Source organism: Anas platyrhynchos, chromosome 1, assembly GCF_047663525.1.
Source record: "Anas platyrhynchos isolate ZD024472 breed Pekin duck chromosome 1, IASCAAS_PekinDuck_T2T, whole genome shotgun sequence".
Classification (NCBI taxonomy): domain Eukaryota; kingdom Metazoa; phylum Chordata; class Aves; order Anseriformes; family Anatidae; genus Anas; species Anas platyrhynchos.
The window spans coordinates 35,763,596-35,778,954 of NC_092587.1; the positions used below are offsets into that span (position 1 = coordinate 35,763,596).

The 15,359-nt window shown below is 43.1% G+C and overlaps 1 protein-coding gene across 1 annotated transcript in view; it reads left to right on the forward strand.

Moving 5' to 3' along the window:
• Positions 1 to 13,069: 13,069 nt before the first annotated feature.
• The window catches only part of RASSF3 (Ras association domain family member 3), a 91,698-nt gene continuing 89,408 nt past the window's right edge, over positions 13,070 to 15,359 (forward strand). The window contains exon 1 of the mRNA XM_005029452.6: positions 13,070 to 13,205. Coding sequence (XP_005029509.3) covers positions 13,085 to 13,205 — 121 coding nt within the window. The 5' untranslated portion in view covers positions 13,070 to 13,084. The remainder of the gene's footprint in view (positions 13,206 to 15,359) is intronic.

Below are 15,359 nucleotides of genomic sequence, written 5' to 3' on the forward strand. Positions count from 1 at the left end.
AAAGTGGTAATCATAGAATAACGTTGCATGTAGTACTATGATAAGGATTCAAAAGGCTGAATGGAAGAGTTTTTTTTGTTTGGTTTGGTTTAAGTCTTAAATCCTAGAAGTGGGAGATGTGGAATAAACTGGAGTTGCATAGGTGTTTGGGAAAAATTAAACACGGAACTATAGCTAATAGTTCTAACTATAGTTGCATAGCCTTATATTAGGGTGAACTCCCCTCCAGGAAGGGCAGGGTAAGTGACTTGGTTACCCCCACATGGTCAGCTGAACTGGTGACAGCTGCTAGCAAGAGACCTGGAAGCCAGTGACAGAATCCCACCTTGGCCTGTGCAGAGGAAAGCATGGTTTACTGGTGACCAGCACAATGAAAAGTGTGTCTAAACTGGCTTATCAGTAACAATTTAAAAAGGTACAGGCTACTGAAGATCAGTTAGAGGAGAAAAAAGAAAATGGCTAAGGAAAACTTGCCTGGGAAGTACAGGAAAAAATTGAAGTCAGTTGGCTGAAAGGAGAGAAGATTGGACGAAGGGGGGAACAGAAGCCATCAGTCATCTAAAGGCTGTTAAAGTCTGTGGTGAAAGGATTAGAGACTACAAGTACAAACTGTAGTGCAAGAAAGAGGAAAAAATCAGAGTTAGGTAATGTCTTTCTGAGAGTGAAGAGAGTTAAGTGGCTGAACAGACTGTTCTGGGAGGTGGGCGGTGTATGTTACATAGGGGAGTTAATAGGTTAATTGTCAGGAGCTCTTGTGGCCAGTTCTGCCAGCAGCAAGGCAGAAGCTTTCCAGCTCTACTTTTTTCTGCCCTGTGAACTCTGTTGCATGCTTTTTGGTTATTTGTTCCATTGATTGCAAAGAAAAAAATATGTTAGGGGTGGTTATTCCTCAGTGGACTTTGCTCTTTTGATGCAGGTACCAGTGTGGCCAGCACCGACTGTGCTTGTGGATGTCCGTGCGGGCATCTTTTGGCAAACTTTACTTCATATTGACAAGGAAGGCTGACAGCAACAGGTAGAGCTGCTGGTGTGCTACAGCCATGGGCATGCTGCAGTTGTTCAGAGGTGTACTTCTGTCCTGAGGAGTTGCACTAGCGTTCACTGAGGTCTGGCATCTACTGACATACAACACCATCATTTCCCAGCTCCCCCTGTGCCACCATGAGGGCTGCTTCAGCATCCCTGTGTACTTGGGCCATGCGGTGGGGGTTTGTTAGCGATTCCAGAGCCAGCTGTGAGCAGCACACCGTGTCCCAGCTGGGCTCACAGCAGGCACCTCGCTAAGCAGCCGTCAGCTTTGCTTGCCAGGCACGTTTGCTAACTCATCGTGAAAGGAGCTGACGCTGGCGTGACCGCACTGCTGCTTCCCTGGTGACGGCTGTGGGAGCCTTACTGTGGTTTTAGGTAGAAGCAGATAGGAGCAGGCTACGATCTTTGTGTAAATCAGATGAAAGGATTCAGATTTGTATGGGCTTTCAATACACCTGGCTCTTGCTGCACGGTGGGTGAGGGGCTGTCCTGAGAAGCTCCGTGCAGACACCTCGTCATGAAAACCAACATGCAGCCCTGCAGAAAGAGGACAGCGCAGGTAGGCCTGGAGTGCTGCAGAGCCCCAGGCAGCAGCTGTTCCTCCCAGAGGCATTTTCATGGACAGGTCTCAGGAAGGGACACATGGGGCCATGCTCAGGCTGTGGCAGTCACTGGGACAGGTTGCAGGTGTGCCCAGCACTGCCATGAGGTGACCAAAGCCATGAGGTGGCTGCAGGGCCTAGATTGCCCTGGCACCTCCCCACATGTGTCAGCAGTGCTGGCACCGTACCCCTCACCTGGCCCTAAGGAGAGCCTTGTTTTTTTTCCAAATATCGCATGTGTGGGTGCTGTCAGCCGTGTTCCTCACAGGCACAGCACAACCCGGGTACCACCACTGTGCACCACAGGGCTCCCGTAGCTCCATAAAGCCGGTGCTGGTGTGCCCTATGTCCAACCTGCTGGATGCGAGGAGGCTGTGTCTGGAAATACCGAGCATCACAAGGTTGTATCACCTATACGCCAAGAAAACGTCTTTTGGGGGTACGTAGTAGACAAAGGTGGGTTTTTCTTTCCTCACACGGAAACAACTTCCCTGTTTTCCAGCCATTGAATTGTCACCAAAATACTCTCCAATGCAATGATTCAATTCACCTGCTTGCTTCTGTTCTCTCCTGTGCCAGAAGTCCTTTTGGTGGAGCTGCTGGAACGTTTTCATTACTGGGAAATTTCAGAAGAAAAAGCCAGCAGACTGCAGACAGAACTTGCAAGAAGGGCAGCTGGCTCTGCCTGCTGAGCAGCTCTGCTGTGGCTGCCTTTACTTCGCTTAAAAACGTGATGTACCTCGTTTTGTTTTCAGGGCTTTTATAAAGCATAGGGGAAAAAAATCTTCTCCCATTGAGTTCTCAGTGGGACGCCTTCTTCATAGTTTCAGTTTCCCTCCCCCAAAAACCAAACCCATACCTTTTAGGTTAATCAAGCGCTGTCCTTAGAGGAGTGATGCATGAAGGTGTGTGATTTGCGTTTGATTTATCTAATCTCTGAAAAGAGATGAGATTTGAAACCCACAGCAGCACAGAAAGGTCAGTCTTTTCTTATGTTTTGTTGTGGCTTAAAGATGTGTTATAGCCTCATATTGTCCTCTGCTGAGTTATAAAATTCCTGTTATAAGGTTCCCATCAGTACACCTACCTTCTATAGCTCTGTTTTTGCAGTTACTAGCCTGAATGGAAACATGTCGATGTGAAAAAAAATACATATCATTTAAGATAGTGCATCGTTTGTTCTGACAGGATGTGTAAGTACAGTTATGTGAAAGTAGACCTTAAAAATCACTTTTTCCTTTTTTTTTTTTTTTTGTCCTTTTATGGTCAAGCATTCTGTGGCAAGAGCTTGAAGTGTCATGTTGGATTATGTGTCTTCCAGTAATGTTTTCTCAGAACAATTACAGCTTGCAACGTTTTTCCTTCTCCTCTATGACAAGCTCAATTTTTATCAGCCATAGTCCTTCAAGCTGCTCTCTTAAATCCCTGGCAAAGTAGCACAGGGAGCATTCAACATTTATAGCCTCGCATGAATATAATATCTAAAAGCCGTACAGCGGTATGGAGATGAGAGGGAAGAGGAGCTAAATCACGCCCAGACTGCTGCGAGAAGCTCAGTGCCTGCCTGGCGCGCAGGCACGCTGGCAAGCTGGGCTGCTGGGCTGATCTGGCAGCTGCAGACACCTCCAGGGCTGCAGCGAGGTTTGTGGCCACCGTGGTAGCCTCCGCTGGGAAAGCCGTGGTCTGCTTCGGGTATCCCTGTGAAGCAGAAGTTACGTCTGAATTTATGAAATACTTTTCTGAGGTTTCAGGCTGCCTGGCAAGGCGTTATAGAGCTGGAAGATTCCCAAATTGTTGTGCTTTCCAGAGGCTTCAAGTGTGGGGACCTTCGTTTTATGTCGTCCAAAAAGGAGACACGACAGCATCTTCCAGACTGGCGGCTGCGGATGAAAAAGGAATTACATGCTAAATTGTCGTGAGGATTCTGAGTCACAAAGACACAGGTATTATTTTTATTTAAATCACCCTGTTTTGAGTATTGACTGAAGTTGTTTCTCGCTAGATGGTTGCCTCAGACAAGACCAGAGTCAGAGGTGCTGAGCTGGGTGGTAAGAATTAAAAGGCGTGAGAAATTCCCCCTGGGACAGGGAAGCACTCAAAGGGCACATCAAAGGGGGAATTTTCAAGTATTTAGGTCAGCGGACTCTTCCAGCCTCAGAAAAAATCTGCAGTGGTTATAGGAGTGGTGGCTCCCTGAGCACCCCTGGCCGGCCTGCCCGGGCTGTAGCACAGCTTTTTCAGGGGCTGGGCTTTGCCATCATCATTTCCCAAAGGGGCTGTGGTCGTCTTCATTTATTTTTATTTTTTTGTACGTTCCTTGGTACATGTGAAAAAGCAAGGTGAGATTGTGACATTGCTGGATTAAATGAAGAACTACCAAGAAAGGGGTCTTTCTGCTTCTGTGTGAGTTCCATTTGCAATTCGCACGTAGGTTTTCAGGCTTCTGATAAAAATTGGAAAAATACTTTCATTTAACCCAGGGAAGAGAGAACAGAATGGGAAGAAAAGAGTTCAAGGAGATCAATGATCATCTGTTTAAATGCAGTGCACGAGGTGCGCATTATTCAAGCAATATATTTCTTGGAAAAAAAATAAGGCAATACTGATATTTCTGGACCTGAGCCCAGGAAGAAAGCCATTTGTAATGAAATACCTCTGAAAAAAAAAATAATAAAAAAAAGATGCTTTGTAGTATCAGGGCTCTTCTGTTGTTTTGGATTACTTTTCAAGAGGGACTTAATCGGTTTAGCACTCCTGACTTGCTCAGCCATCCACCTTTTCACCTCTATTTTGGGGGGTAAAAACTGGTGATTTGTGCAGATGCAGAATGGCACTGCCTGGCCTGACTGCTCCATACAGAGCAGTCTGAAACAGAAGAGTTTGGATTACTCTAGGTTAAAGTAATGAGATGATGTGCAGTAAAGAGTGCTTTTCTTTTCTGTTGTTCAGGTTTTCTTTCAATCTGAGAGTATTGCAAAGTGATAATTTTCAGTGCCAAATCATACTGCCAGTTTCATGGTGTTCAGTATTATGGTGCATAGCAGCCCTGGAATAGCTGTTTTGGCCTTAGGTTTGGCCTTATCATCTGACATTTGAAAAATGAGGCATTTCTAATGGTTTCAGATAAATATCTATCTCTGTGCTGCCTAGTTTTGGAATACTGTTTCCAGATGGTTTTACTTTCTCCAGAGTCTGGTCAGTGGGATGGGTTTACGTAGGTGGCAGGTGGCGTGAAAGGAATTACTCTGTAGACTGCTTACTCCAGGCCTCCTACTTCATTCCCATGACTTCTCTTTTACCTTGAATCCTGACACCTTCACCATGAAAACCCATTTTCATTGAGCCAAACAGAAATGCTGCTAGGCCCTTTGAGGAGCTTTGCTTTTCATTTACGAGAATATGGAGAGTTTGTAGAGCCTACATGACTTTCAGCTCAAGCTTTCTGGAGATATTTAATCAGATGGTGTTTTAGAGGTACCATGAAAAATAGGTTGTTCCTTTTCAACTTGAAGTGATGGGAAAGGCTTGGGAGTTCGCAGGTACTTTTGTTGAAAGCATGGCGTTGAACTGATACCTACTACTCTTAACACCTGTGTGGCACCCAAGTAGCAGCAGAGGTCGTCCTGTGTGTGTTGGGTTCATGTGGCAAGGCTGGCGGTGACCTCTGCGAGACCAGTGCGGTGAAATGCTGCAGGAACACTGGGAAAGAAAACAGACTCACAAGTATTCATGCAGGTACCTGTAAAAAGTTGCTAGAAGGAAAAAACTGCAGCGTCTCTGTCAGATTTCTGATGGAAGGAGTCCTTTATGGATGAGGATTCGGGTCAGTGGGCATCCCTCAGGTCCCAGCCCGAAGCGAGGTGCAGCAGCCCCTGTGAGCAGGTAGGAGGGCAAGCTTCCCCCGCCTCCCACCCAGCTCAGCCTTGTTCAGCGAACCATCTCGACACCTTTCATCCATTTCTCAGACGTCGCTGTTTGAGCAACCTCCCCTTGTAAAGAATATAGCAGTTTCAGGGCCTGTCAGGGCCTTCAGATTATTCTTCTTATTATTATTCTTTCCAGTGGAAAAGAGGATTTTGCTAGGTGCAGGCTAGCCTGTAGTGAGGTGCCCCTCTCCATTTGTAACATTTTTGGCATTGAATATTCAATAAATGACTGCTGCTTTAGTGCAAAGTGCAGGACAGAGGCTTTGCATTTAACGTGTGATATATCTCCCTTATTAAAAGGCTTTTAAAGTATCTATAAAACAAAACAAAACAAGCCTCTTAGAAGAAGTTGGGGTGTGTTATCTAAATGCCTCCTAATTAGCTACACCATTAAAGAAATAAATTCCCCCTTAAAGAAATGAAGATAAAATGTGGAGAAAAGAGGTAAATGGAGGCATCACTGATTTCTTTTCCTTCAAAAAGATATATATATTTTTGGTAAACAAAGTTGTGGAACATACTTCTTAATGTTTTGAAAAAGAGGATAAACACTGTCAGCTAGCCAGCCAGTAGGAGTTTATTCACATTTAATCAAATATAATGAGGTGGTTAAATTGCTGGAGCTATGTCTAGAGCTACTATTTATATTACCAAACATGTTCTGGGGTCCAGGATCCTCTTAAAGTTTTATGTAATTTGTGAGAACTGTGGAGCAGAGAGGAAATAGTGGAGGTGGAGACCTTATTTCCATCCCAATCTTTCTATGGAGAGTTATTTAATGACACGCAGTTCTCAGTTTTCTCTTAATTTTGTTTCAAATGCAAACTTACCAGAATTTCTCAGTCTCCACAGGGGCAGGAGTAGCAGCACCATGCAGCCCGGGGTTTGGGCTCCCAAGGGAGTAACTCCCCACCTGGTTCTGCGGTCACCATGGGCGCCGGCCTCTTTGCCTCTGGTGTTTTCTTCTTGTGTGGATTGTGGCCAGGTGCCACAAGACTTGGTTTTCAGCAAACCCATACTTGAGAGCCGGTACTGGAGCAGAAAGGAGCCTGCTAATGAAAAAGTGATAAAATAGTGTTTTTTCAGGAGTGTTCGTAGCCTGGGATGTCTTCAGCATGTGTCATTAAACATCGCTCACCAGCCTGGTATCTCTTAATGCTCTGCTTGCTGAGGGAAGTGTCGGGCAACCAAGGAGAAACTTGGCCTTGTCCTGTGAGAGCCTTGGAGACCTTGCTGTGTGTGCTCAGAGTTCAACAGGCTGTTAGCCTGGGAAACTGGGTGTTTGGGGTACCATGGGAATTAGTGTTCCACCTGCCTTTTAAATTGCATTGTGTTACATCGCCTGCAGTGCTATTTATTGCTAATGTCTATGCTTTTAGTTCACTGGGGAAAAAAAATGAAGTTTTTGCTTGTTAACATATTTTTGATAAATAGATAACAGTTCATTGCAAAATTTTCTTCTGATATATTATTTATTTATTTATTTTGCATTTGCTTTTAGCAGTAGGAGCTCTCAGCTGCACTGTGTTCTTAATAGCCAGGCTGCTTGCACAAGAAGCAGTCCCTGCTCTGAAGTGCTGCAAGTGGAGCAGAGAGGAAAGCACCAAGAGGTGAAACGGCCATTTCAAGGTTATCCAGGAGGTCACTGGCCAAGCCCAAATTGGAGCTCAGCTCAGGTCCAGAAAGCACAGTCATGCCTGCCTTCTGCTGCTAAACAGCATTTAGCAGACCCCCCCTCTGTGACTGGATGCATCCCTGTCGCCAGACAGCTAAATGCAGGTCAGCAGCCTGCACAGCAGAAAGGCAAGAACGCTGGTTTTGGCTGGATGGCTTTATGAGCTGCTAGACATGTCTGTTTTCTGCATGCTGTACAGAGTACTGACAAATGCCTTTCTGATTTTGCTCCGTAAAGGGAAAGCACTTCATGTGTAGTAGCTTGGGCGCAGGAGGCTGACAGTGAGCACAGCTCAGAAGAAAATACAAAGGGCTGCAATGAAAGCTGAGCTCTGCAATATCTCTCTTTTGTATTTTTCTCTTAAATTCCAATTCCTATTACCTAATAGCTGCCATGGCTAAATAAAGGATAGGGGCTGAGAAACATCGCAATCTTCGAACAGAGACTGAACGTACAAGGGGCACCCTTATTAATCTCAAGTGCAAACAGCATGTGACCCCTCATACAACATGCAGAGATCTAATGAAGGATACTCATAGCTTTATTGTACCCTAAAAATTTATCAGGCTATGTTTGTCATAAGCAGACCAGATTAAGAAGAATGAACTGGTTCTTTTTAGCAACATTTAATGCATATTTTTGTTTTCCTGCCTTGGTCTGATTTTGCTTAGAGATATTCCCTGCAAGCTCTCAGTGAGAAGTCTACTAATTTTGGCACAAAGTCACCCAAAGCCCACAGGCAAGTCGGTCTGTCATCCGCTGAGTCAAATCCTATGTGTCAAACTGAGTTATGAGGCAACTCAGCATCTTCTCTCCAGTTCTAGCCTTGAGTTTTATTTTCTTCATATCCTAAAGTGAAACCATGTGAGTACAAAAGCAGTTTTTCTAAGACTGTGCTCTCAGTTTCCTTAGTTCTACTACTACTAGCACAACATCTACCACATAGCTAATACTAAGACTGATCTGTTCCCACCTCATTTCTCTATTTTCTGCATTTAACTTTTAAAACTAGTATCCAGCTTTAATTCTGATGCACAAACCTACATACAGTAAGCCTGTAACCAAGCCACATTAAAAATGCCAACGCGCATCACGTTGTACCTGCAGCAGTCTCTAAGAATTAGTGCATTCCCTTCCCGACACGCAGCCGTGCCAGCACAGCAGTGCCCTCTCTCACACTCACTTGCATCACAGTTCAGTGCCTGTCCTGTCTGCCTCTGCACGCTTCCAGCATCAAGAAAAGAGCATAAAGCAAATTAGGACAAATTTTACAGGTTGAAGTATTCAATATGAAACAGGGAACAATGGACAATACTAAAAAGAATGCAACAGAAATATTGCTGAAATGTACAAAGAGATGCTCTTTTCCCCATAACAATGAATTAAAATATTTCACAGTAGTGTTGCATGTTGTATAATGAAATAAGAACTAAACTAAGAAGTGGAAAAATAAGAACTAAATTAAGAAATGAGTGAAATAGGAACTAAACCAGGGTGCACTTCATTGGAGTTACTGCTCAGACGAAACATTCCTATTCCTTGCTTCCTAAGGGCAGAAATCCAGTTGTTCCCCAACAGCCTGTGGAAGAAGTAGTCATTTCCCAGGGATTTTCAGCTGAGATGTTCTCAGAGTGCCACAGGAAGGCTTCTTGTCGCTGCACCTGCTCAGAGCCAGCTCCAGGAAGGACTCTCCCAACCTTCCATGTGCTTTCTGCAGTGGTGTCCTGGCTGCTTCAGAAACTTCAGCCCGCAGTTCATCTTGTGTGTTTGACAACTTTACTGCAGGATGGGAATAAGTATGCCCAAGAGGCTCTGCTCCTTCTCTGCTGACTATAAAGGGAGCCATGACAACCAGCTCGGCAGCAGACATCTGGATTCAATTAGACGAATCCCAACTACCTGCTCGTCCAGAGAGATCTCCTTAGGGCTGTCAAAAAGGGTTGAAACTGCTCCTGCTCGCTTGCTTCCCCTCCATTTTGGAGGGGGTTTATACAAATGTCATGCTGTTCTATTTAAAAAGGCATTCTCGTCATAGGAATGTGTCTGGCCTAGAAGCATATTTTTTATTTATTCAGAATAATGAAAAACTGTTGGATGGGAATTTCTAATGGTATAAATTTGGTAGTTGTTCAGTTCGATGTGCAGCGATTGCCAGGTGACGTTTGGGGGTTTGGTTGCATGATTATTTTAATTATATTTTTATCTGTTAGTGTGACTGTCATCTGTAGTGCATTGTGTAACGTTTTCAACATTTTTTTCCCTTCTCTTCTGTCAGTTTTCTTTATTTCCATATCACATGCATTACCTACAGGTGTATAAATGACTGGAAATCTTGATAAGAGAGGATTAGATGTGAAATACTTTTGACCTCACAGCTGAAAGGGTATCTATAAAATATATATTAACTTTATTCATTTATTTGCAAAGTAATAAATCCTTACTTCTGAAAACAAATGTGTTTTACATCAGTTTGAGTACTGCAGTTCTTCAATTTCCATCTTTCAAAGGGAAGCAGGATTTCGGAAGTTGCAGATTGCCAGTCACTGTTCATTTTTAATCCCTTCTTTTTGTGTATGTGCAGCTGCTGAGAATCAGAAGTTTTTTTAGAAAGCTCACAAATATAGCTGCTTATTTGGATTAGGGACGGATGAACAGCTGAGCTGGAAATCGGAAGTATTATGCTAGTTTTGCTGAGCGAAACTCAAATGCAGCAGATTTTTGTTTCTTTACTCTCAGGAATTGCATTGTGTTCTTTTTAAGCTTCCTAGCAACTGCACAGCTTTGTTACACTTAATGATGTTATAATTATGTTTTAGTATGAAATCTGTGATGCTGTCCTGACAGTGTCATGCAGACACAGTAGTGCAGAAGCATGGGATTCAGTAGGAAGGATCCCTCTCTGGCTACCTCGATAAAATTTACTCCGACACGGAGCTGAACAGGATTTAAGGAAAGTCAAAGCTTTAACTTATAATTTCTCATAATAATTTTCTTAAATGATAATTTCTTTTAATAATTTTCATATAGTTGCTATCAGTTCCACTTGTTCTGTCCAGTGCATAGATACGGTGTTTCTCTGCACAACCCGATCTGGATCAACAAAATCTTTCAGTCCATTTCAGATCTGTCAGGCACAAAGTGGAAGGAAATAGTCCACAGAACTGTGGAAATCCTCCTGGCAGTTCAAGCTCCATCAGCACAGAATACCCTTGTGAAGACTGCCTTGTGAATACTTCACACTGAGCTCTGCTTGTGGTGTGTATAGCGTAGTGTCACAGATCCACACTGCGATGGGTGAGAAAGAGAGGATATTTTCCAGTCATAATATTGTCCTTGCAGAGTAGGGAGAATCTTGTTTTGAGCTCAACTAATAGGTCATTTGCTACCCGAGAGCTGGGAGGAGTGAAGATGTCGGCAGCTCCCCAGTGGAGAAGCTGCTCACCCCCTGAGCAGGAGGGTGCTGCCATCGCGCCCAGCCTGGCAGCCCTGTGCAGAGCTACTGCTCTGAGCCTCAGCATGGGAACTCGTGTTCATGGAGTTTCTCCACTGAATGCTTATTAGCAAAGAATTTGCTTTAAAACTACATGAAGGCATAACAGCGAGGGGTTTGTGTGGTTTTAGTTTTGTCAGCTCCAGCGGTACTCAAGGGAAGGGCTTTGGCACAGCCGCCTGCGTAGCTCAGCTCAGAGCCCCCCAGCAGGGTGGGCAGAGACACAAGGAAGCCTCTGGAGGTTTTACCAGCTCCCTTTTGGGCCTAGGGGACCTGTTGGTCCTCGCCTCTTCCAGCAGGCCGGTGAGGTGAGCAGGGGCTGATGCCTGATGCAGGAAGAAGCCTCGTGCCACGCTGGGCCCAAAACTGAGGCAGCCATCAGGAGCGTGAGGCTGCCTGCTGCCAGGGCCGTGTAGTTAATCGTGAATCCTGACCTATGCTCTCGTGTACAGCAGCTGGTTTGTCGCATGGTGCAAGTGCCACGTTTACTTCACTGGGGAGTTTATGTATAGCTTGAGTTCTGTATACGTTAAGGTAACACAAAATCAATGGCTTATGCTCTGGCCTATTGCTCCGGTAGGGCACCGAACACTGTAAGGCACAGATCTCCACAGGCTGGTAAGCTCATCAGTAATATCAGCTTGCCTCTTTCTGTTTTATACTCTGATGTGTTTTACTGAAAGGTTTTTATAAAAAAAATACTGTAGTAGTGTTTTTTTAGGTGAAAAATACGTTCCTGAGCCCTTCATATACTGCTAACAATAAGACAACTCTCTCTCTCTCTCTCTCTCTTTTTTTTTAACAGTTTATGAATCTGTTAATGTATTTTCACTTCTAGTGGGAAATATTGTGAATTTTTATAAAAGCCACTTTGATTTTCATTAAACTTCTGTATCCATATATTTCAGAAAAAAGTCTTCACCACTTGATTCAGTATTTTTGCAGTTGCTGCTAAGCATTCAAAGCCACGCTGGTTCCTGAAAGAGGCAAGTTAGCTGTTGGGCCGTTACCTCTGCTCCTTGCATTTGCTGAGTTGGGTGCCAGACCTCCTACTTGTGCTAAAACTGTCACTTTGCTGTGAAATTCCTGCTGGTATGGCAGGCTGGAGCATGAACAGGGGACGAGTCTGGCAGCTCTAGCCCTGAATTGTGCTCTTTAGATGACGCTGCCTGAAGAATTGTGGCAAATACAGCAGAAGTGGAAACGTTTGTTTGTTTTTGGAGACACTGTGACCAGAGGAAATGAAAACTATCTAGCTTGGTCCTGAGAAGTTAACAGTATGTTAAAAATGTCTGATGTATAAAATGGGGTTAAATACTTCACATATTTCAGCATGGAGAAATACATTGTGAATTCTAGAAGAGTTATTAACTGTGTGCTGTGAACATAGCTCGTGTAACAAAGCCCTTCCTTACTGTAGTTTAAAGGTTGATATAAAAGGATCTTTGTTGAGTAATGACATTAGTCTTGGTTTTCAGTGTTTTCTGCCATCCAGATTTAGCAGAAGAAAAAAGCAAATAAAATGTGAGAAGCTGAAGAGAAGCTTGTGACATAGCTGAGAAGATCATACTACACTTGGGAAATGGTTAAATATTCTTGCTGTTAAAAAAGTGTGTGCTAGAATTAAATATATTTTATTTAAAAATGTTTACGGGGCATATATTAGTTCAGGGAATCTCTAGTTTTGCAATTTAATATGTATCTTACTTGAAACATGCAGTGTAAATACAGAAATTTGGGTAATTTCTCTGGATGACTGTGTTAACAGATGCTCAGTTCTTAAGTTAATTGTGGCAGTGAATGATCTGACTGTTGTATTTGTCTTAAAACCCATTACGAGTAAAAGTTGCTTTCTCAAAGCCTGTGCATCTACGGAAATGTGTTAAATTTATTGCTCAGAACATCCATAAGAAGGTTTTTGAGAAACTCTAGAGAAAATCTTGTAGATTTAAATAAAGGGATTTTGAAGGGGGATTTATGCTCAGTTTTGGAGTTTATTTGCTTTCAGACTAGAAGAGGTAGCTGGAGATAAACAATGAGTCCTCCAAAACCTGAAGGAAAACGTGTCTTAACATCACTGAAAGCGCAGCACCAGGTTAAGGCTCTGATGCATTAGTCTTTCTTTAGCCAGAGCATCTATTAATATAGCTCTGCTTGTCATAAAGAGGGAGGTCTCAAGGGCTCCAAGCCGGGTGGCTGGGAGGGAGGGAGGGGATTTAGGACTAACAGGTGGTCTCGAGACGAGCTGGCTGACGCTGAGCTCAGAGCCGGCGTGCTGTGTGCGGGCACTCGTGGGCTCTCCTCTCGCAGTCTGGTCGTGTGGGTCTGCTCTCCCTGATGTAGCTGGAGAGCCCTTTCAGACATGGCAATACGAAGTGACTTCAGCAAAACCATCAGGAGGATTGCTCGTTTTTTTTACTGGTTTCCTAAATCATGGAGCCGGTCAAGGAAAAGGACGGTAAAACTTCTTTGGAAGTCTGCTGGTAAGTCTGCTGCTCTGCTTCTTAAGACATTTTTTTCCTGCTAAAAAGAAATTCAAAGGGAAAAATAATTTATTTCCATTCAGCTTGTTAACTTTCCCAATCCAGCATTGTTTTGCGTTTTTCCATTCTCTGAGGCTCATTAGGGAAAACTGTAAAAATATTTTGTAGATGCAATGGAAGTTTCATTGCTCAGCTGAAGAATCCCCTTGCAGCCTTGTAATTTATTCCTATTAACGTTCATGTCAGTGATATTTGGTGTCCCACTTTTACAGAGCCTGTTTCTCCCTCAGGTATGTAAATAGGAGCTCTGATGTGACTCGAATACCTTCCAGATTTTTTTATTTATTTTTATTTTTTTTGGAATTTCCTTAGCCGTTCATTTATCTGCAAGGCTACGTGGAGTTAGAGTTGATTAAGACCTTAACTCAATGTATCAGCATTCGCACAAAGCGATGGGCAGTTGAGAGAGGGCTGGTGTTTGGCAGTGTTATGCTACCCGTAATTCCCATTTAGTCATCTGAAATGACGTACCACTCGGCTCATCAGTTAGTAGAAGTCATTGCTTCTAAAGATGATTTGGTCTTTGATCCTTGTCCAGTCCTAGCGGAGAAGCATTTGCATCTCCCAGATTAACATCCTTTCAAACAGCCTTAAAGCCCCAAAACTGTTGTATCCCTTTAGAATTGTGTAAAACCTGGCTTTGAGGCAGTTCTCAGGGAGTTTGGAGAAAACATCCACTCCCCTAGGAAGCTGAATTCAGTCTGTTATTCTTAGAAGTGTCATTATGCAAGACAGAATTTCTTTTGATGAGGACTATTTTGTCTCAAGTGATGAACTTTTTGATTCTGTGAGTATTACAATATTAACACCAAATTTCAGTTTGTGTATGGTGGGATTTGGGTTAATTGTGCAGCTGAACAAGTTTTATGAATCTGAGTCAGGAAGGACAAAGTTGGACAATCTGAAGTCTGTCACAGAAATGTTGTTGGGCTACATGTCTAAGTGGCATGTGAAGGAGTGCATGGTTTTCAAGCATCCAGCGCTGGGAAAATTCCAGCTTGTTGAGGTCTGTGGCAAAACTTTCTTTGACTGAAACTCAAACCTCTGTTTGAACATTGATTATCTGAAGTCTTTTGATACATCAAGTTATCTTGAGTCCTCATTAGCACATCAGATCATTCATGTGTCTCTGTTCTTATTGTCAGAGCTTAAGTAGTTGAGAAAATGTCAATAAATGCTATCGAGAGCTCTAATTACTAACTGAATTACTTATATGTGAAAATCTTTATATGCTAGTTATCTTTTCCCTCTGTACTGCAAATTAATACTTTCATTAATACAAATTAATATTTTCACCCATGAATTGTAATAAGCAACGATGTGAACTTTGAGTTTTTTAAAAATAGTATTTTTTGTATTTTTTCTCCCATTTTCCTCTACATGTAGAGGTTTGAATAAAATTTGCCTTTCTACCCTCATTTTATTGTATGTATTAGCATCTCTTGAACTGAAATCGTAAGTAATGTCAGAAGTTCCCTCCATGTCATCTACCCATACAATGAGAAGATTATCACAAAAATTGTGGTTTTAGTGAAAACACTGCATTTTAGCACAAGGTGGCATTTGGAAAACAAACAAACAAACACAAACAAACAAGTACAAACAAAAAACAAACAAACAAACAAAAAAAACTGTGTGAAAATCCACCTCAAACTTTATAGAAGCCAAACACTTCAAGCACTTAAAACCTGGAAGCTGAAGTCCTAGTGCCTGTGTCACAGAGGAGTGGATACTATTAGATTTTGCACCAACGATTCCTGTTTGGTCTTCGGGAAGCCAGCAAGTTGCATGAAACCCAAGCCACACCAAAGTCAAAGGACATTTCTGTCTTTTACTTGAGTGACCAGAATTTTGGTTGGATTCCTGAGTGATTACCAAATTACTCACATGCATGCTTAACTCTGAAACACCACATTTTAGTAGTCTTTTAACCAAGCTCCCTTCATGGGTCCTTTTGAGAGTTCCCTAATACATAAGCCTGGTCCAAGCAGTATTGACCATCTGTTTATGTTCTTACAAAGGGACACCTACCCTCACAGAGTCGCAGGATGGCTGAGGCTGGCAGGGCCCTCTAAAGGCCACCTGGTCCAACCC